A 23,216-nucleotide genomic window follows, 5' to 3' on the forward strand; every position below is an offset into this window, starting at 1 on the left:
GAAAAGGACTTCAAAATATGTAAGGCACAAATTACTGTGTGGCTGGTTGAGAGGTGTAAGAGATCACAAAGTACTGTGGCAAGCTGCGTGGGAAAGGAGATAGGATCAACACAGCATATAGTAGGTGAGGCAAAAAGTGCCTTGGTATTTGAAGAGGGTATGCTGTTCTGGATAGTGATGCAATGCAGTTGGTCCCCTCTCTGCAATAGCAGGAAGAGTGGAAGACAGTGGCTCCCCAGGTCAGAAGTTCCATGCTGGACTCCAGCACCTCAGCCAAGTGCTGTTCCCTGCTCAGTACATGTGGCAAAGTTGTGTCTCAGCCACATGTCAGTACAGGTGTTTTTGATACACCAAACAGTAGGGTAAGATAACTGCCCAGGAGTAGGAGGTACTAGGGTTTCTCACACTGAGCCTTAACATGAGACCCCAAAGGACTATCCACTGTGCCTGGAGCCAAGAAAGCAGATGCTGCTTTGATGATAAAAGATAGGCTCAAGCTCCGCTCCTTGTTGCAGAGGATGAAGTGCTGAGCAGTAGAGCTTCCACTCTCAGAAGTCAGTGAGTTCAATGAAGCAGCATTGCCCAAACTTTTGAAAGTCCAGTAGCTGGCTTAAGTTTGTTCCACATCTTCTGCCCTGCTGAGAAGGACTTTTTGTCAGAGTGATTTGAAGCTGTTTAGTGTAATTCAGATATAAAAAGTGAAACAGCTAATTGTAATACCTGAAATATTGATGTCACAATTAACACCAATTTATTTCATTAAATAAATGGAGCACTTTGGACCTTACTACTAATGCTTCAGACATTCTGCACAGGTAGTAGATTTAGCTGCATCAGTTACCCTTACTTTACCTTGTATAGGTTTTCCTCCAAATCCTTTATGTCTACAAAAACACTAGACTACAAGATGTAGGAGAGCAACTGAGATGCTTGTTTCTCCACCTAACTATTCCTTTCCAATTGCTGTAGCGTATAGTGCTATCTACTACACACGTCCTGAAGCTGGGGCAATGGAAACAGAAGTGGGAGGCTACAACAGTGGTAAAATTCTAATGAAGTGAAAGAGAAGAATATCTGGGCTAGACAGATATCCATTAGTGCCTGCAGTTAGATCTTGCCCTCAAGAAGAAATAGATTTCACCTACCTAGCATGGAACAACTTATTCATTAATACCTAACTGCAAGTTACTTGTAGTGTGGATAGTCCACCCTTGAAAAAAGCTACTTTCGTACCAAAAAACTGTGTACATAGGGAAATTATTTAACAATCATTTTTAATATCCCCTTTTAATGGAAAATCCAGATACAAGTAAGAAAATACCTAACAGTCAGGAAATATTTTTGCCATCAGTTAGCATGAAAATATTTTTTCCCCTCTAAAAAGAAAATAGGCAATTTGGCAAAAGACTGGAGGGGAAAGACAGGAATAACTTTTTTTTTTTGAGATAATTAAGACCTATAGGAAACATATTTACGTTGCCCTGTGAGTATGACACTACTGGGCAGTGAACTTCTGCTACTCAAAATAAAGGAACACTTGTTAAAGCTTTTCCCTTTTACCCAAAAAAAGCATTCTGCCAAATAACAAGATGTACAGGCAAATAAATCCATGTACACCCATATACTGCTGAAGACTAATGCTTCGTAATCATTGCAAACAGCAAGTTTTACAAGGGCTAATCCGACTTGAGAAGCATTTGAGAGATGCTATTTATCAAAGCTTTGCTACATTAGGTAAAAATTATTTTACCGGTGACTGGGAACTTTCCTGATCAGAATGCACTCACTCAAATAAACACATACACTTCCAGCACATTTGAATCTCAGGCCTTCAAATGCATATCCAGAGATATGCACAGATACATATTATCTGCAGTTTTACTGGTTTATGCCAGCAGAAACTAGTATAACTAAGGTTTTGCATGTTCCAAAATTTTTAACTGAGAGTCAAGGTTGGAAGTCAACAGGATCTCTTATTTTGAAAACATTCACATGTCCTGTTATCGAAAGGTTACCTGGCGCAGCAGCTGCTATGAAACCTGTAGAAGTACAGGAATGGAAAGTCCAAGGCACTGAAGAGATCACCTGAGGGACAAAGCAATATACTCAGTGGTACACAGGGGGGAAAAATGACCCACTGTTACAAGCAGGGGAACAGCAATTATATGAACATTACTAGTTTAACATTCCTTTGAGCCTTTACAGCTGGCTGACTTTTCATTTATGATGCTTTCCACATTTCTAGTGTGTTTAATGATTTCTCTCTGACCTTGCTTCTAGCCAGTTCCCGCCTTTGGTTGAAAAAGGGGAAAGTGATACATAAGAGTATTCTTTGCTAGTATAAAGATCCTGTTTAAGCAACAGTTGCCAGTGGATAGACATGCATCATATCCACTTCTTTTATTACAGAGCTCGTGGTAGCTCCTACTGAAGCAACAGGAACCACAGACATATGTTGGCTTCCCCCTCTGGCATTTGAACTCTGTCACACAGAGCAAGTTGAGAGGTTTAAAAAAGTTCTCCCAGATCCAAGTAGAGCTCTCAAGTACTTGCGTTTCCAGGAACCTGGGCCCTGGTTGTTCTTGGTAGCAACAATTCCCAGGAGTTCTCTGGCCTTCAGGCTCTACAGATTTGGAGGAAGCTCCATCTTTCACTTTTTGAAATGCAGGACTACTTTGCTTAACACATCTGTCTATCCTGGTAGAGAAATGGTATATACACAATATGCACCAACAGGCAAAAGGGGGAATTTATGTTTATCTAAATGCTGCTTCTTTTGTTTTTCTGACTGAGCAAATGTCTAGTGAAAGCAACGGACGATCATCTTTATCCTTCTAACTATTAAAACACCAGTATGATAGGAATATTAGCCACCATCAAATTTTCAATTTCTCCATTTTTAGCCTTTGATCTTTTGCTACTTCAAATCCTGCCATGGGCTCAAGCGATGGGATACATCTTATGAAAGCAACAAAATTAAATCTCCACATAGCATTGAGGGCAGTGCAGAGAAGGAAACTCAGTTCTATATGGACTGCTGTGACACTGCTCTGAAGAGGACATATTCACCTAGAGAATCCTTGTTCTGTACCATGCACCACCTCAAAAGCTGATCTTTGTTGTCTGTCCCGGGCTGCTTCTTTGCAAAGGGCAGCTAAGAAAGGTATTAGTAAATATCATGCAAATTACACAGTGTTATATACCCTCCTCTCCTCTTCCTACAGATCATACTATTGGTCATATTCCTGTTGAATTCCAGGGCTAAAATCGTACAGGGTTTGGCCTCTAAAAACACGCATGGAAAGGAAAGGCAATATGGAAACCTAAAAAAGGAACAACTCAATCCACTTTACCTGCTGGATGGGATGCAGAAGCCAACAGCACCACACTAAAAAATAAAAAAAGATTAATTGTATACTACGGAATTTATGACATGGCCTGAACATCATAAATTGACAGCTTTGTGTTTGTTTTTTCATGCTGAAACTTACTCCAGTTAAGTACAATAACTGAGGCACAAGTATCAGTTAAAAAAAAAAAAAGTTGGTTGGGAAGGAATCTCTGGGGTCACCTAATACAAGCTCTCACCTGAAGCAGGACTATCACCAATATTTGATCATGTCCTCTGTGGTTCTGTCTCAAAAAGCCAGGTCTCAAAAACCTCCCAGCATGGAGATTCCACACCTCTCTAGATAACTTACCCCAGAGCCACCCTAGTGAAGAAGTTTTTCCTGATGTCCCGTCTTTAAACCACCAAAGCTGCAATTTACGGTTGTTGTTCCATTTTATACCATCTGCCACTCCTTAGAAGAGTTTGGCTCTGTCATCTTTGCAACTCCCTTTCAAGAAGGTGTAGGCAGTTGTTAGGTTACACCTTGGTCTCCACTTTGCCACTCTCAACAAGAGTAGCTCCTTCAAACTCTCCTTGCAGTAGGCCATGTGCTCTAAGTCTCTAACAATGTCAGTAGCCCTCTGCTAGATCTTCAATTTCTCAGTATCTTTCTTGAACGGGGAGGGCCAAAACTGAATATTCCAGCTGCAGCCTCAGCAATGCTCATAATAACTTCTCTCGATCTGATGGCCACATTCCTTCTAACATAACCCAATACATAGTTTGCCTTAATTTGCCATGAGCATGCACTACTGCCTCATATAGATTTCAGCATTCACTGTTACCCCCAAGTCCTTTTCAACAGACCTGCTGTTCAGCCAGCTGATGACACCACTGAGACAGAATCTACAGAGAACTGTACTTGTGTCTAGACTTAAGTGTCTTTCTGTCCAAGGATTAATTTCAGCTGTGTGCATACCGATGTCTACTTTATAGGGATGTGCATATATTGCATACAAGAGTCAAACACAGAGTCTTATGCATGTGATTGTGCAGGTGCTGCACATTCATGGCCAAACTGTCAGTTAGAGAAAGGACAAATGCTGCAATGAAACAAGTTTAAAAAAAACCATGAAAATAAAACCAAGCACAAGCCCAAATGATGCACACTTTTCAGAAAGATACCAGTGAAAAATCAGCTGTGACCAGTTCTTTACCTGGAGTATCACTTAAGACTTCTGAGGTCCTACAAATACTTCATCCTCTGAGTTTGCAGTATAGGCTGTACAGAGCCTTTTTCAGTGCTACTGATTCTTCTGGTAAATTTCTGATTTTTTTCCAAATTTTTTCATTAGATGTTGTTTCCAAGGTTAGAAGGCTACAGAAACATATTCTGGTGCACTTTAAGACGGGAGAAGCATGCACGTCTCCAAAGCAGAGCTACAGCTTCCTCCAATTACCAACAACATATGTCCATGACAATCACAAAGGACAAGTTGGAGAAGGAGAAAAGAGTATCTGGAGAGGTTGGTGCTTGATAAGCAGCAAGCACTGCACTTACAAAGGTAAAAAGACATTAATGTTATGAATGCTAAAGCTAGGCAATTTTCCCTAGCTAATTACCAGTGATTCTTACAGTTCACTAAGCCCAGTAATGGCAGTAAAGTGCCAATCCAGCCAGCCGAGGAATGGAAGCCTGCACAATGAAAAGTTAAGGCAGAGAAAGAGCTGGAAGTGGTTCCCAACACACACAGTGATGGCTAGAAAACTGAACTTGCTGTAAATGAGCTACCTCCAGTACCTGGAGCAGTACAGTATCATCAGCGTGGTGCTTATACCAGGCCAACTCCCTTTTCCAGCATTAACACAGCTACCGTTTCCAAGCCTGCTTGCTCTCAGCTGGTCCCAGTTCTCTACGTGAGCAGGCTACTGCACTGGTGGCCTGCCCTTGGCATGCTTTTGTGAATCCCAGCATCATTCGCAGAAATGCCAGTAGCAAAGGGAACTGCAAAGAGCATGGAAATCCCATGGCCAGGGAAGCCCTGGGGGGAAGCTTGACACTGAAATCAGCCATGGAAGACAACAGGCTGAAGGAGGAAACAGTTCACGAGTGACAGCCAGGCAGGTATTTTAGGCTTAACGTCTTATACAAAGTCTTTGAAAGGCATCAGCTTGTACAGTATGTTCATGTTGTCAATATTTATATATGTTTTTAAAATATCTTGTCACAAAGATACTAAACAAGGCAAAGCAGATCACTTACAGTAGGCAATTCCCCCCTCCCCTCCTCCCCACATGGGATGCCAAGAGGAATTCACAATAAACAGGCCCAATTCCTCAGTTTCCTGGTAAAGAGAGAAAAGGAAGCAAAGGCCTATTGCTTTTGACTGAATAACATAGAAAACAGGAGACTGGCAGGGCAAGTGAAACTGTATCAACAGTGATGAGAATTATGACTAAGTCATGTTTCTCCACTTTTGCTTTTTGCATTATTAATTTTTAAACAAAAAAACCAGTGAGATTGGGAAATGCTCAGAGAGAAACTTCCTTCTGCAACCAAGAGGAATTGATAACCCTACCAGACATCCCAGGCCTCGATCCAAAGAAAACATAGGAGGAAAACAAAACTTTCTTTGTGAAGTGCAGGGCAGGTTAAGGCAAATGGGTCAGATGGCATTAAAGCTGTACTGTAACTCTGCTCAGAACAGAACATCAGTAGAAAAGACACAATGATGTTGTAAAACCAGATTAGGGATTCAGAGGTTTCCAGCAGGACAGCCCGGACATGAGGCTGCAGGAAAAACAAAATCCCTGTGCCGGATTTCTCTGCTCCTCTTTTTTATCTCTGTACTCAATACTGAGGCCTAGGTCACCCGTGGTTTTCCTTCTGGCTAAAAAGAGGTTTTGTCAGCAAGAACAGCAATTTATGCCTGCAAAGCTGCCCTTTCCTTATTGCAGAAAATCTACTGCAGCTTTTTTAATTCACAAAAGTGACAGATTAGCAGCTATTCCAGAAGCCACATGTAGTTTAGCTGCATAGAGTAGAGCCTTTACCTCACACCGCTGTCAGTGACATTTATTCACCATTTGAAACTCTCCCACTATAAGTCTTTGTTTTCTCCTCACTAGTGACTGCTAGGCTATCTGGCATGCCTTTGTGAACGAATATCAGACAGTTACAGACACTGTGATGTACTGAAACTTTCTTCCAGGTTCTCCACAATAAGTAACATATCTCGACCTGCCTCAGCATAGGAGAAAGCCTAAGATGAGCCGCGATCCACTTCTAAGACACGTTATGTATCCCTCAGCATGCCAGGTAGACATTACTACTACCTCCTTCACACTACCCCTTGCCAGCTAGCTAGGGGGTAGAAATCTGGCTCCCTCCTTGGTAAAAAGTGGGGGACTGGAAAGAATAAAAGGAAATGCAAGATTACTGGAAAAACTACTAAGAAGTAGAACACTAATGCAGAAGTCAGAGTGCAGAGAAATACAATACTGCAGTAAAAAAAGGTGGTGGGAAGAAGACTGGAGGATTAGAGGGAGGTTCTTGGAAGTACATTTCCCCTCTTCTCTTCCTCCCCCTCCCTGCCCCACATGCTTATACGCAAGGGAGATGGATGAACAGGATGGGGTTGGGCACTCAGAAGCAACATCACCCCTCCCTTCTCTGCACAGCACAACTCTGCTTTCCCTCCTACACTTGTTCCTCATCTGGGTCCCTTTTAAAAAGCCATTGAATAATCATGCTGTAAGTGATGAAGTGAGAATAATGCCACACTTTCAACATCAGCAAATACTTCTTCAGATCTGTTTGGTTCTGGAAAGTTCCTGTTCATGTACATTTGCTTAAGATGTTCTCCCCTCCCGAACTGTTCCAGATTTTAAAACAAGAAACAGTGCATGGAATGTAGGGACAGCATATGTTAGGAGACTTTGCTAATTTCAGTCACACCTCTCGAAGTATCCAACAGAGCCAATACAGTAAATATTTCTTTTTAATCTAACATATTGGTACATTCTAGCATCCAGTAGCTTGGGGCAGAACTTTTAATCTGCTCTATCCAGACAGTCTCTACACTTAGAGTACAACTGTGCTTTCGTACCAAACAGAAACGCTTTGAACAGCCTCTATTGTAACAAACCTATACACTTTCCTATATTTTCCTACATATTAGGAAAAATTTCTTCACCAAAAGGGTTATCAAGCACTGGAACAGGCTGCCCAGGGAAGTGGTTGAGTCACCATCCCTGGAGGTATTTAAAAGACATGTAGACGTGGTGCTTAGGCACATGGTTCAGTGGTGGGCTTGGTAGTGTTAGGTTTGTGGCTGGATGCAATGATCTTAAGGGTCTTTTCCAACCTAAATGATCCTACAATTCTAAACACTATCTGGCTGTGCCCACACAGCTGCTTTCTTTTCCTCACAGAGCCGCATGTCAGCTGTCTGATCTAGGTTAGAAATAAGGAGCTATAAAGGCCTATTGATAACAGTGCGAAGAGGATAAAGTTGCACTGATACCACACTAGCAAGTTGCTTCATAAATCATAGAATAATTTTCTACAGACAAGACCACCGGTACACATTAGATTGTCCTGTTCTGGAGATGGAACTGGGATCCTGTCATGGCTGAAACAGTCCTCAAGAAGCCCCGAGTAGAGGAAGCAGCATATACCTTAAAGCCTGCTAAATCACAAAATGTAGTTCTGGGCACCCTCTGTCAGAGATAAGCACACGTTTACAATAATTCTGACCAAGAACTGCCCATGAAGAGTTAGCACTCATTCAGAGAATGTTCAGAGTAAAATGCCCTCTACTCAGTGTGATTTAAAAATACTTTTGACTGTTTTCTACAGAAATTAAGCTTGTGCAATAAAGCTGTGTGTACACATACATACATAGCTCTACGTAGCTCTCAAACACGCTGACCAGTTTCATCCAAATTCGGGAAGTGGCAGTCATCTCCAAGATAACTACATGTGCAGAGGTCTCACAAAGAGACAAACCCTGCCACTGCCTTCTGCAGCAGAAAGATTTCAGCTGCATTAGACACTGGAGGACCTTCACAGCAGTAGCACATCATGGAGGTCTCAAACAAGCAGAGAGCTTCCGCCAAATTTCACACCCTTTCAAACATCATGACAAAGCAAAACTCTAAAAAAAATCAGATGTCACTTATCCCATTGTCCATGGTACTGTTTGTTTTCCCTAGACAAGTTGAGGTCCAAATGCTATGGACTGCGAGCTTCTCTAACACATAGAAATACATACATACATATATAGATACATAGACATACAGATATCCACAGAGCCAAGCCAAACAAATATGCATCCAGTCTTCTACCTCCTCTAAGCCACCTGTTTTCCAGCAATTGTTCTGCACCATCATCTCGCAAGCTACACTGACCTTTCAGCCCCTTAATGGTGAAAATCTCTGCAAGCTTTGATAACAGATTTTTGCTTTTAAGCAGATGCTAAAAAAAGCCATCTTCCAATTTGCACAATTCCATTGTTGTTTTGTTTTGGTGTTGTTTTTTTTTTAAAGAACAGTTTTAAAATACATACCACTGCACCTCACAGTTCCTTAGCAAAAGTTTCTCCCTTTCAAAAGCCTCTAAATCAATAATCAGTTTCCATGTAATGTGGAATTCCTGCTCTCTGCTGGACACAACTTCACAGACTTCAAAGGATACCATCAACTAACAGAGCAGGAACCCAGCTCTGACTTTTCAATCAAAACTGCAAAATTAAGACCTTCAGCCAAAATCTGAATTTAAAGGTTCAGGCCCAGATGTAGTTTTCAATTAACATTACAACTGAGAGCCATAGTCAGGCAGGTGCCAAATGAAAAATCAATTGATTTTACAGCTTGTTTCATGACTCTCCCTTCAACACAGACAAATAGCTACAGCTCATTCAAGACTTCATGGGTTATTTCTGCACTCAGCAGCCTATCTGCAAGTTCCATGACTAATTCTTCAAAATGGTTTCAATAAACACAACTACCTTCTTTCAGTAAAATTGATTTGCTTTGCACTTCATCGTAGTTGGAAAACAATTGACTTAAACAAGAGCCAACTTCAAGCAAACTGATATTCAGATATTGTCAATGCATGGGACCCTGGTAAATAGATACTGGAATCATACAAACGCAAAATCAGAGGCCTGCATTACTTATTTATGGAAACAGGAGATTTGATTGAACTAAGATAGAAAGAGATACACAGTATTATCATGTTGATGATGCTCACAAGATAAATGGGAATTGAAGTGAAGTAACTGTCCTACACTGGAGTCCCTGGTGTGTTCCTATCAAGTATCTTAACGTGGTCAGACAAGAGCACACATCCATCTAACCAAATGGACAAACACAACTTCAGTTTTGTTATGCTTTTTCCTAACTTCTGCTCCCTTTCATTCCTTTTGAACATTCTTTCTTAGAACTTAGTATCTGTACTCCATAGTGTTCCCATACAACTTTAGCTACCATTCCAAGAAAAGAAGTCAACATATACAAGATGTGATTATGGATGGAGGAGGATCTAGTAAAGTCTCTAGCGGAAGCCATGCATACTGAATGTTCTGGCTTATATGGCTCTTTAAGGAAAGGACTGGTTTTGGGGGTTGGGGGTTTTTTTAATAATAAAAAAAACACAGGGGAGTCTCATCAGTGACTCGAGCTCTTTCACTAACTACAAAATAACAACCCACTTTTATACCTCCAAATCAGAAAAACAACCGAAGGTCTCAATTACTCAATCCCACTAATCAGTTACTGCTCACGTGCTTTGCACATCGTACTTTTGTAATCACTACCTCCCCTTCTGGCAATTTTGTATAACTTTTATTTTCTGAAGTGGGGTATTGCCAGGGAGTTACTCTGTAAATATTATTTCTGGAAATGATATATCACTTGTGCACATGGTGATTAAAATATTCATAATTAACACCTCGTTACCTCCCCAGGTGTATATTGGCATGTCTACCTATAACCAGAGCCCAAAAAATTCAGCTGCTAAGCCATTCAGCTTAGCACTGTTCTTCCAGTGAAAGTCCTGCTAAATAAATACATTTAAGTAGTGGTAGCTATGGGTTTCCTAAACAAGCCACGGTTGAAAATGAAAACATATACCACATAAAGCCAGCTACGGTGTATCAAAGGCTTATTCATTTTACCTGAATACATAGTTGATGTACTGTTGGTCCAGATCACTGGGAGAGGAGGGAAAGAAAAAAAGGTCATCTTTTAGTAATGCAGTTCATTTGGTATAAAAGATCAGTATATTAAATAGTATTATAACACTGTAATATTACATAATATTAGTATTATATAATACATGACACAATGTTATAATTAGGTAATACTAACATTATATTATAATTATATACATTCTAACCACAATCTATTAATATTATAATATTATCAATACATTAATCAGCATATTAATTTACACACTATTTCTGTTGTTACTATGTCAGTGGGAGTCTCATTTAAAGTGAAGATAAAAGTGAGACTGACTAAAATTTAGACCCTTTAAACAGAGATGGAAAATGGTTTTGAAATAAATGAGCTTATCCATATTCTATACACGCATGTATTATGTACATATACGTAATATGCAGTGGCAACATATCCACCTCCATCCATACAGACAAGTGCAGATTATAGACGCTGTGAACATGTAAGCCACCTGCTTTCAAAACAACTATTGTCTGGCTGAAGTTCTAACACGTACATGGGATTAGTGGAAGGTTTCAAGGTTTTTAAGGTACTCAGCCATTCCAGTCCTGTGGCAAGTCACCAGCTGCTAAACACTTCTGAGACTGTGTCGCAAAGGGAGATACTGACAGATTCAAACCATGCAGCTTTCAAGACTAACACAAACTAACATTTCCTCTTAATGCCTATGCCAGTAATTAGGGGTTCTTTTTCCAGGACTGAGTCATCACCCTTTGATAATACACTGTTTAAAACTAATTCAGTGTTTGAGTTAGCAGTATAACTATCAATAACCACATGCTATTGTTATCAACAATAAATAAGGCTCCTCTTGCAAGAAAAGTCATTAACGATTAAGCAAGAGTGGCCCAGCCCATGCTGATAATGTAGAGATCCCTACAGTTTACCTGACTGCTACACAGAAGTGTCTCTAACCCTCTTTGATAGCAATCTCTTTCTTTTTAAAAGAATATGAAAACACATTACCTTAAAGAGCTAGGTTTCCATAACTTGTGAAATACTTTGTAAGCCCCTGTAATTGAAATGACATGTGTAATTGCCATAACATGCAATCATTCTGACAAACAACGGCTTATTTGGCCCTGGTACCAGCAGACGTGGAACCCCTCTGAATTACAGTTTAGCAACACGGCACAAAGGACACTAAACTATGAGTAAAATGAACCTATCACTTCAAATTAATGGTTTTCAAAAGTGTTATCATCTCAGAGTACTGTCATGCTATTTGTTTCTGCTACTCCTTCTGTAAAAGAGACAACTAGCTCATGGCTAGCTGCAAAGGAGTGTGTGTGTGTGCGCGCGCGCGTGTGTGTACGTGTGTGTAAATACATAAAGAAAAGCATCTCAGAATGGGTTCTTCAGCCCACCCCATTTTCTGGGTAACTTCTATGATGTGTTCATCTATGTAGACCCCTACAGCTGTTGGCTCTGAGCCATCTTTCCTGTTTAGAGTTCTCTCAGCTCTACGGCATCCAGGTTCTTTACATTCTTGACCTACCCGCCTCTTGGTTAGCTCCCATTTCTATTCTGGGAAAAGCTTTAAGCACTCAAGGGAGGAACAATACAGCTTCAGGCTGTATTTTTTCAGACCCTTTCTTCAAGGCTTTGGGGTTTTTTTTGATTCACAGAGAAAACCAGAACATGAAAAGCAAATCCAGTAGAACACTATGTAATAGGAGTCCTCGATTCTGCCTCCGTTAGACAAGCTGAAGGGTAGAACACATGTCCTTTCTCTAATGCTCTGTCTTGAATAACCCTGTGTTATGTTAGTTCATCTGTTTGTCCTTTCTTACAGCATCTTTATTCTGTGTCAGCTGATAAGAAATCTAATTACACAACAAAATCTCAACCCTTGTATCAACAACTTTCTCTCAAAAACAAGAGAAATGGAAAGGAGCTATATTTTGAGCATAAACGTTATGTTGGCACTTCCTACATGTTTCAAGCACACAGAAGAGGCCTCCTGAAGACTCTCTAAGCAGTTTTCCACCTCCATGGCCTAGCACTGCTTTACAAATGAGACCTCTTGGCTTTGAGAAAGCAATAACATCACTCGTTACAGCAAACAAGTATTTGAAGTGAAAAATCCTTAGCTTTTTGTTTTATCTAAATGAGCAAATGTTTACCATATAACATTTCCTAAAGGAAAAAAAATAATTATACTATTTCTTATTTGTATGTTAACAACATTTTAGAATGTGATCTCTAGACCTCCCTAGACACAAATGCATATAAACACATTACCTCTGCCCTGAAAATTTTACAGTATGAATAGACAAAATAAAGAAGGAATCATCCTAATTTGCCGACAAGACTTAACACATGAATGAGTCACTCACTAAGTCTATAGGACAGCTAAGAACCAAATACAAGTCCCTTATTATCTAGCCTAATGCTCCAAAAATCTCCTAGTTAAAAATTACTACTCTTGTTTTCTTCAGATTTTCTGGGTCTAACTGTTTCTAGCTTTTCAGGAAAGAGCTACGATTTATCCAAATCAATGTTTAGTCTGAAAATGACAAAAGAAAACCTGACAGGTTATGCAACTCATGGTTAAAATTTTTTAAAAATGCATATGACTGCATAAAAAACCCCACCATTTCTACATCATTCCTCTGGGAGCATATTCCACGATATTTTAGAATATAATATTTTTTGTCAGTTTTTAAATAAAATCAGTGTGTGCAATAAAGCTCCAACTACAAGTTATTGCTTGGTTTTTTTTATGTTTCTTCTCCCCTCAGAAAGAAGTGTCTCTTAGTAGGCAGCCATCAGAAACTCCCAGAAAAGCTTAGTGTTGATTAAAATTGTATGTCCATTTTCTCATCCACTGTGAACTGACTGCAATATCTAGTTTATTCTGTTGTAGTTTTCAACGTAAAAGCTATAAAAGGAATGCACTTTCTTATATATACTGAGCTTCTTCATTCTAAGTGTTTCTTAAATGAAGAACCTTAAATATCAGTAACTTCATAATAAAGCTGATTTCTCCAACACGTTTACTCTTCCTAATTTTTTTTCCAAAAGAAAATTACTTACCAACACAGATCAAGTGAATTAGAGCCCATAAATAACCGTTTGGATCAAACTGCAATAAAGAACATCTACATAAATAAAAGTACGTTCATGTAAACATACATATCACTATTTCCCTGAAGTTAGCTTCACAAAGCAAGTACAGCGAGTGGGAGCTATGCTACAAAGAAAGAGAATACAGCTAAAGAAGACTAGGAAGACCAAAGTTTTTCCTGTCCCACTTAGAGACCTCATATATGCCAGCTACTCAGGCTCTCAGCTAGTCTTGGCGAGAATAGCTCTATTTCTTTCAGATATGTACACCATTTAAAACAATCTGAGCATATGGACCCCAGTCTGTTTAGTCTTGTATTGGCAGTCAGGGAGGGGCAAGAGGATCAGAGGAACATCACTAAGGTTTTTGTCTTGTCTCCTTTCCCCTCTCAGCTCCAGCAGCAGCTAAGCAGTCTCTCTCCCCAAGGCTCCGACTATCCACAGAGTATCCAAAAGAGTGCTTTAAACAGACATCTGTGTCTGAGCAAGGTAGGCTCTCTTCACAATCAGTGGGGAAAAATAAACATTTTTGAGAGGAATTCACCTGGCGTATTTTAGATGTCTGCTTTCAGGGGAGGTGAATTATACACCAGAAGTTCCTGCTCTGCACCACGGACTATCAAGGGAGCCAGCACAGGTGGAACACTTCTGATGGCTACATTTAATCAGATGCATTCAGACAAGTTCACAGATTCATCCCACCTGACTTCAGATATTACCTAAAGTATCTAAAACAAGGAAGAGGCCTTCCTAAGTCTCCAAAAGAGAAAAGCACCTCCAAGGAATAGATCTTTGCTGGACTGAGCACTTCTGGAGGTACCTCCTTTCTCCAGTAGCTACAGAAAGCGTGTCAAGTGATTACAAAGCTAATTTAGGAACTTCCTGAAAGTACATGCAGTTAATTCAAACCTAAGTGATTTGCTCTAAGCCCTGTAAGAAGTTAAACCGTGGTTTCTCCAGCCACCACCTTCACCAAAGAGCTGTATGTCCGCACTGCTCAGAGGTTTTACCATGATGCACATGCATTAAAACCAGCAAGACTACAACACAGCAATAGGCAGCATTTACAATTCCTTCACAGGAATCCCACCCTAGCTTACAAGTAAAAGCTGCATCCCTCATATGTCAACAAGATGTCAAACATCAAGGTCTAACTAGAGCTGCTTTACAAAGCAGAGCTCACCTGTGTGTCACACAAAGGAAGGCACACTGCTGCTACCAGGAGGAACAGCACACTGTGGAGAAAAGAACCAAACAAGACCAAAAGCTCGTAAGCTGGATTGGTACTCTCAGCAAAGTATAGGCAATTCCACTCAATTTTACACTGACATTTCATTTGTTTAATTTTTATTCCATATTTTAAAAGTAATTTCTGCCACCAAAATTAAGTTTTACATCATACATTCTTTGTAAGTCATACACAGCGAAGTTGTATGAGAAGAGAAGCAGCATGAAATATCTCAGCAGTGATGAAAACAAGTTTTTTGGTAGGGAATATCATTCTTCACTTGCCATCTGGCTTCCCTAGGCTGCTTCAGAAAGCCAAAATCAATCAATTTCTGGCTTTGAATGGCTACCAAAAAGTCCTTTCATTAAGGTGAATTGCCTGTTACAACAATTCCAGCAAAGGTGACTCCATTAAAAGTTATGGTGTAACTCCAGAACACACAGCAAAGTGGGAGTGAGTGGTATTACACTAGAAATGGCTTAAGGACAGCACAAGTCCCCCCCTAGTCCACTGGCTTGGACTAAATAAATTCTTAACCTGTGGCTGAGTCAGTATTTCTACAGGCTACACTGAATACACTGATGTGGAATTTCTGTGGACAGAATTTCTGTCACTATTAATAAAAACAAACATTTGCTTTTGCAGCTTACTTTCTCGCTCTCTAGGGGCATACGAAAAGACAGAATAAAGATGATAAAAAACCTGGTATCCTTGACAATAATTCAGTGGTGAAAACAAGACCACAGTAAGTCAGATAATAGAAAAAACGGGAAGAACTTAGGAAAATGGTGCCTCTAAGTACACTAAATAATAACCCAACATTACCCACTCTAAGTACAGCTAAAAGATTACAGAATGTGGAGGACAGTAAATATGTGTTTTTCAAGGCAATGGCGGAGAAGAATGAAACTTTTAATACATGACTGGCCGACTTCTGTTTGTCCCTTTCTATCTCCTTTTTGAAGCCTAAACAACTAGGGCCAACAAGAGTTGGTAGGTTGTGTAGCTTAATATGAATGATTCTAGCAGAACTGGATATCACTCACCTTTTCTTTCTTAGGAAAGGCATTTTTAGCTATTTTCTATCACATTAATTATCTTTCTCTTACTGTTTAAGATTAACCACTGGAACTTCAAACCTGATTTCTATCTCCTTTCCAAAAACATACTTACAAGCACTGCTTTGTTATTCAGAAGACTGGCCTTCTGGCTTTTTTTATTTTTATACAGAGGAAAAAAATGTATCTATTTAAGCAACTGTTAAAAAAAATAAAAGAAAATACATTTTAAAAATATTTAATTACTCCTATGTTGCAATTTAGGCTCACCGCCCATGGGAATGTGCCTTACATTCTTCATTGTTTTGGTGTGCCATTATCTGAACCAAATACAGAAGCTGGAGCCAAAACAAGTCTGAATCTGAATCTGAGCAGTTTTAAAAGCTTACCTACAGACTTTCAGATGAGAGGTCTGCTGTAAAAAAAGAATGATTAAAAAAATTTAAATTTAGAAATAAAAATGGTGAAATAGTGCTTTCCCCTTCCAAAAACAGGAAAGTGATAACAGCTGATCTTACTGCACCAAACACATTAAAAATCCAGTGAGCAACATTCAACAGCCCATTATGTTTGAGCACTGCTTAGCAAATTTAGTTTGAAAAAAAGAACCAGGACTACAGATTAGCCTACTTCAACTTGATTTTTATTTTCAGATTACTTGCCAGCAGGTAAACCTGAAACCAGACATGAACTCTATACCTGGTCCTCAAACTTAACTTGAACTATATCAAAACTATATTAAGTATTCTTAATTAATTAGGTACTACCCCAGCCAAAACAGTCTTGGTCTAAACTCATGAGCGTTTCCCAATCCTTTGGTCCAAAATTATTCTCCTGAAGCTTTCCAGCAAGACCTGCGTTTGCATTATCCTTGTCCATAGTGCTTTTGTTTTCAAAGAGAGGAGACATAAACGTGAACTAGAAGGAAAATATGAAACACTTTGACAGGGACACTGATCAGAGTACAATACCACAGGGACATGCCATGGTACACACTGCTATGTCCCTTAGGCATAATCTCAGTGACCTCTTCAGTTTGTTAGGAGTAGCAAACATGGGCCATTTATATGTCTTCTATATACACGACAGAGGTAGTGAATGGAAGATCCCTTGACAGCAAGACAGGGGCCACTGTAGAAATGACTTTGTGATGAATGATTTCCCAGTGTTACCTCACACAGCAGCTCTCTGGTCAATTAGAAAAGCATTTCATAGCCTAAAAAGAAGGATCCCCAATGCAGTTTGTGAGAAACAAACCCAGCTCTTACTAAAGGGAGCAGGAATTACTCTCCTGACTTTAATAGGTCTTGGGACAGATTCTCAAGCATTCAAAACAAATCAAAAAATGCACTTTTTCCAGCATTTCATGTGGAGATGTGATCTGTCTATAATCATACAATACATCAAATACCAGATATATTATACTGGTTAGATCTAAGGACCCAGTCCTCCTCCCTCTCAGCTCAAACAATGAGATTCTTACATGGGGCATGAGAGAGAGGCGATATTAATTTTCAGACGGAAAAAACAAGCAGGACCAAGCCAGTCTTAAAAATGCAGATAAAACTGTCGATACACATTTGCAGTGTTTCATCAACTAAAGGGGAAAAGAGCAAAAGAGAACATCAATATAGGTACTTGTCAACAGCAAAGCTCTCTCTGGGTCTCGTTAATGACTAGCTATCACAGCAAGACTAAAAAAGCACATGGCACTAATGCCCGTATTAAAAGAAATTAGGTGTCTTGTTATAGGGCAATTATAGGGCAGGAGGTACCTTGAATGTATCAATTAACATATCGATTACCTCTTTCTGCACAAACTTCTGGAACCCACAGGTTATAACTTCTGCTGCGTTGTGAACAGTGAGGAACACCGGGATTGGCTGCCATTGGGAGAGAACAAAAACGCCCAAATCAACCCCGAACAGTGACATACATAGGAAGGGGCACTCATCTTAGGGACAGCTGTCCCATGTTTGTGGTTTGTGGTTTTGTTTTGTTTTTTAAGCGTAAACCCATCTCCTAAAAGGGACTTAGACCCATTCCAATCACTATTACATGGCACAGGCATCTTTAATTGTAGACTCTGCTTGCTGCTTCTCCCACTTTTGAGTGCGCAGTCGGTTTGTTTGTACACAGCTACCTCAGTGAGATTTACTCCAGATTTCTGCCTCTAGTTTTGCCTTTCTGTTCAAATATCTGCAGCCTCCACAGTAAACAGTTCTCATTAGTCTTCCCATCTCTGTCTACTGGTACTAAGAATACAGTGTGACTCCTAGCAACAGCATTATGGGCAAGATGATTTTAGATGATTGCTTTCAGTTACTGTTAGGAAGAGCTGCCCGAAATTAGGGTAGAAATGTAGAAGTTCATACACAAGTGATATTGAAATTATACCTACTGAGGTATCTGGACACCATCCCAACATGAAATCATTAAGAAACAAACCCCAATGATAACCATAATGAATCAAACACCCATTGCCCCAGGCAAACCCAACCAGAATTAGTGGTTCATAGTACTTCCTCCAAATCAGATCCCTGGTCTCTAAGACAGTTGAAACAGAAGCAATTCTCTGCTCCGATTAAGATAATCTAAAGACTAAGGCAGTTTTAGGAAGCAGTATTTCCCCACTTGTGTATAGTATTTACATCACATGAGTAGAGAATGAGTTAATTTCTCAGTGATGTCCATGCCTTTTAAGTGTCAGGTGATATAAGCAGCAAATATCTCTTAAATTTTACTTTGTATTCAGAAATCTGTATTTTCTGGATTTTTCTTTTCATTCCCATAAAGCTGGATAAGCATCGCTAATTAAACGTTTTAAGTCATAATGACAACTTGGGTGGATCCATAAACACAACAGTTACACCAAGATAAATTTTAACACCTCTAAATTAGCAAGGAATGAAAATCACACAAACACAACTGGCATGAAGTTGTCAGTCTCAGCTTCACCAATTCTGAAAACCAATTCTCAACCCTGTTCCTAGACAACTGAGAACATAAAACCATAAGTATCTAACATAAGCATCCTGAGCCTGACACAGTAATAGGAAATACAAGAAATAACTATACCCAAGGAAAGTTGACAGCAGAATTTACATTATTCCTTTTGTGAAGCCAATTTACTGGGTTTTTCTTTCCTCCCGCCTGCTTTTGGCTCTTCCAAATGTGTTTTGGAGCCAACAATGGCTCCAGTTTGCCTAGCCCAGTTAACCTTCTCCATATGTCTATTGTCTTTGATGTATTTCTTAAATTTGTGAGTGCACTTAATGCTTACGAAAAGAAAGGTTTACTGGTTGGGCAGGCAGGGTGAATAGACTCTGTACAAACCTCCCCTCGCAGCTCTGCATACTTCTGTTAATGTATCACAGTCCAGAGCTAAGCAGTCCTCCTCCAGTTCCAGCCCTGAACTCCTGGGCAGGGGAGACTGCCAGCACCTCTAGGGTGAGGCACAAACAGATATTAAGATTGTAGCCCTGCCAGTATACAGGAGTGTTTGAAAGTGGGTCTCCCTGGCTTTGATCAAAAAAGTGCATGTAATTTCTGCTTTAGGAATAAACCCACTTAATTCAAATACACCGCTGAGGTAAGCCAATTCAGGCGCGAGTTTGGAAGAGTCCATTTTCCTTCTCACTGTGTCATAAAATTGTTCTACGCAAAGTTATTGTAAGTAAAGCTTCTATGTAGGATTGAATTTAGCCCCAGTACAAGGCATTACACAGTAACTATGGCCTAACGCTACTTGTCCTTTTGTCTTTCCTCCTAAAATGGCCACAGAATTAGGCCTCTAAATCCCCATTCATGTACAATAAAAAGCCATTCAGAAATGGGAGATGCTCCTTAAGAAAGGTTTGGGATACAAATCAAAACCATTCACAGCCCCTCTACCACTCCAGTGCATCTCATTCTTGAATGACCAGAGCAGGGACAGGAGGGAAACAAGGTAACTTACAGGATGACTAGGAAGTAAGAAGAAATAGCAAAGAGGATGTCTTTCATACCTAGTCCACCTCCCAGGTAAGCAGGCAGAAAACATGCTGCTGCCAAGGCTTTATTACTGTTTCCAGACAGGCCTCTCCTTAGGGATCTTTGCTCAGTTTACACCGGGGAAGCCCAACAGAACTTGCTTTGACAAAGAACCAAGAGGAAGTAAATGCAATCACCCTGAGACAGAGCTAATCTGGAGGCATGGGGCTTCTGAGCACAGACCTCTGCTTTGCAAAGGTCACTTGGGTCCAAGATGAGGCCCCCAGCCTTGTTTGTGAGAACAGAGATCTTCTGTCCTTTTCTGCCCTACCTCTCCACCAGGATGTTCAAGGGATCACTACAAGCAGAATCTTGTCAAAAATTCCCTTTTGATCCTTCTTGGGGTTTAGGAGCTGGCAGGAGCGAGCTGGCTCTGGAATTAGATTAAGATGCATTGACAAAATGCAGAAGGGAACTAGGGCAGAATCTGGCCTTGCAGACTGCATAACAGCAGTAAGACATTGCTGTTTTTTAAAAATTCATGTCACTCTTTTTTTTTTTTTTTTTTTTTTAAAAAACTGGATCATTTAAGTAAAAAGCATTCAACTTCAAGGAAAGCAGATTTGATATCCTCTAAACATTTGGTAGGTTACTGTGATTCAAATGGATGATAAAACTGATTAATCTAACCCTTCCCATAATCTCTTTCCAACTTTCAATTTATTTTTTCAAATCCTGTAAAGCATCAAAAGCCTCTCACTGAAATGGTCTTCACCGTTTTCCTGGAAGGATTTCCCACAGATCCCACAGCCCCATTCCCCCTTTTGCAAAGTTACAGCTAGTATCTTCTTCAGCTTCTTCCCTACTTGCACAACTCAGACCACTGAAGATCTGTTCTGCAAAACACTGAGTACTCTGGAGGGATGCTGAGTGCTTTGAACTGTCACAGAAGTGCTTTTTGATACTGCTCTACACTTCATAGGATTGGACTGCTGCTCTAGCACCATTAGCAATGTATGTATTATTTAAACCCCTCCTCCCTTCTTTCCCCCGCAACCCAGGAACAGCATTAAACACCTTGTATGAAGGGAACGTTCTTTGTTCATAAAGTAGAGGTAATAAAGAACTGACTTCTACTTGTGTGTTTCTTACCAATCTAGACAGTGCCCTAGAGCCAGCATAAATAATGCCAACAAACAGTATTGAAGCAGGAAGCCATGACAGGATTTCAGACCTGTGAAAACAATTAAAACCCCATTACTTCACCACATTCTGTTTACATACAGTCAGCAACAGTTGCCTGCAAGGAATATAATAACATGTATACATGTACATGTATTTCAAAGGTGTGCATATTAAATTCATTGTCTGATTGTTCAGTATTCCTTCCACATAGTAAAGAAATCTGAGACAGAAATTAATCACTTCATCTGATCCCAGATAGGAGCTATCTGCAGATATATTTTCTTTCTTTTACTCTTTCCCTGGCTCCTCTCCCTGCAAAATTGTTTGTTTCATAGCAATTACTCCTATTGGTTTTAAGGGAGAGAAATTTCAACTAATTTCCTTGATGCACTGTAAAAGGAAGAAAAACTGACAAATGAAGGCATAAAATGGAGTACTTGCACAGACAGCACAAATTTTCACTATGTACAAATACACTTGCCCACCCACGCATTCATTTCTCAGCCAGATTTACAAAGACATTCTTCCTAAAGATCAGATTGTCTCTGTGGGAGCCTGTCTCTTGAGATTTCCTAATGATATTCCTTTGACTAAGCCAAACTCCTAGAGGCAGTTTGACAACTAATGGAGGAATGAAATCATCACAGATTGATCTGATATTTTTTTAGCTATGGTTATTGCAGTAGGGTCAGGTTTCAATTGTGAGAAGGGGCTTCAGAATTCACACTTTTCCTTTTTGATCTTGGTACTTAAGGGGAAAAAGGGATCAGTAGGTGGTAAATTTCAGAGACAATAACGTATGATTTTGAGCAAGGGAAGAAAGGAGTAGCAGTGATCTAAAGGCCTGATCCAAAGGCTTCCCAGGACTGAAGACACTGCTACCCCCATTCACTCTTCCCAAGCTTTGAACTAAATTCAAGAAAATGTCAGTGAATAATGCTGGTTCTCAAAACGAAACCAAACTGCTTGTAGTGCCTTAATTTGGATTACACTTCCAACTAGCATGCAAGAGTTAAAAGATAGTTATAGGTACCACTACACTACCATATTTCATGGAACACAAGAAAAACAGACCTCTAAACGATGAAATCTAAACAGTCTGAATGAAGATAAAACATGCTTAAAGATTCATGTAAACACAGACAAGGAAAAAAACCTAAACATCATGTTTCTTTTTTTTTTTATACATAATTTCCTAAGATACTTGATCAAAAACCCAGGGTAACAAAAATAGAAAAATCTTTAGATCTTTTCACTGGCATAAATATTTCCTCTGGTTTTTGGGGGTAGTCACCACCATTTTTTATAAAAACACTGTTCCTTTTAAGGTTATTGACTTCAACTGGAATTTTACCAAGACCAGGATCTAAAACTGTCATACCTCATTACCAACAAGTTCACATCAGACACCAACAAAAATAGCCCCGCCCTATTGGAACTGCCACAAATGGAAGAAAGGGGGAGGAAATAAAAGAAAGGAGGGCTGGAAAGATCAAAGGAACACATGATGAAAACTGAATTTTCATTTAGAACATAACACTCTTTCATGTTCCCCACCACTAAATTCTAGGAATCCCAAATATATATCTTCACCTCCAATGCAATACTGTGAAGTACAATGGAAAAGGACTTCAGATGCTTTTTCCATGATGTAAGGGTAGAATTTTATGCTGCCAAGTGGGAATTTCAGGACTGAAAAAGAATGAATGGATATTTGATGTAATGTGTCAGCACCAACAATCTGTCTTGTACCAATTAGTAGCTTCTTATGTTGGCAATACAGTGATATACACGCAAACCAGGAAAGCTCAGTGACATAAAAGAACTGATGAGCTTGTAGTCGTAGGGCTAGTTCCAAAGCCCACTCAAGTCAATGGGTAGCTTCCCCTGAACCACACTTTGGAGCTTTGGTTTAAGCAAGGCTCTGAGGTGCTGCTTAGCTGTGGGGAAAATTCAGCACTACAAGAAATGCCAACTAGAACACAGAGGACTTATGTGCCTACAGAGGTTAGGCAGAAGCTGGGTGGCAGATCACAGCACTGGAAGCATTATGCAGGTGCTACACATATTCCTCTGCACTCCACAGGGCCCTTGCTTTGGATACAGATTTTGCAAACAGTCACCATTC

At 39.9% G+C, this 23,216-nt stretch overlaps 1 protein-coding gene across 7 annotated transcripts in view; it reads right to left on the bottom strand.

The window, feature by feature from the left end:
• The window catches only part of TMEM241 (transmembrane protein 241), a 90,739-nt gene that overhangs the window by 59,997 nt on the left and 7,526 nt on the right, over positions 1 to 23,216 (bottom strand). For 6 of the 7 annotated variants that reach the window (XR_008235394.1, XM_052788489.1, XM_052788494.1 and 3 more), the window contains exons 4-12: positions 21,056 to 21,137; positions 17,737 to 17,814; positions 16,321 to 16,346; positions 14,829 to 14,880; positions 13,616 to 13,664; positions 11,543 to 11,588; positions 10,513 to 10,548; positions 3,354 to 3,388; positions 2,016 to 2,085 (exon numbers count right to left, since the gene is read on the bottom strand). Coding sequence is in view for 6 of the 7 variants with exons in the window: in XM_052788489.1 (XP_052644449.1) it covers positions 2,016 to 2,085; positions 3,354 to 3,388; positions 10,513 to 10,548; positions 11,543 to 11,588; positions 13,616 to 13,664; positions 14,829 to 14,880; positions 16,321 to 16,346; positions 17,737 to 17,814; positions 21,056 to 21,137 (474 nt within the window). In the remaining variant the exon portion in view is untranslated. The remainder of the gene's footprint in view (positions 1 to 2,015; positions 2,086 to 3,353; positions 3,389 to 10,512; positions 10,549 to 11,542; positions 11,589 to 13,615; positions 13,665 to 14,828; positions 14,881 to 16,320; positions 16,347 to 17,736; positions 17,815 to 21,055; positions 21,138 to 23,216) is intronic. The other variant, XM_052788492.1, reaches the window with a different exon arrangement.

The sequence above is a fragment of the Harpia harpyja genome, chromosome 5 (assembly GCF_026419915.1).
Source record: "Harpia harpyja isolate bHarHar1 chromosome 5, bHarHar1 primary haplotype, whole genome shotgun sequence".
Lineage (NCBI taxonomy): Eukaryota > Metazoa > Chordata > Aves > Accipitriformes > Accipitridae > Harpia > Harpia harpyja.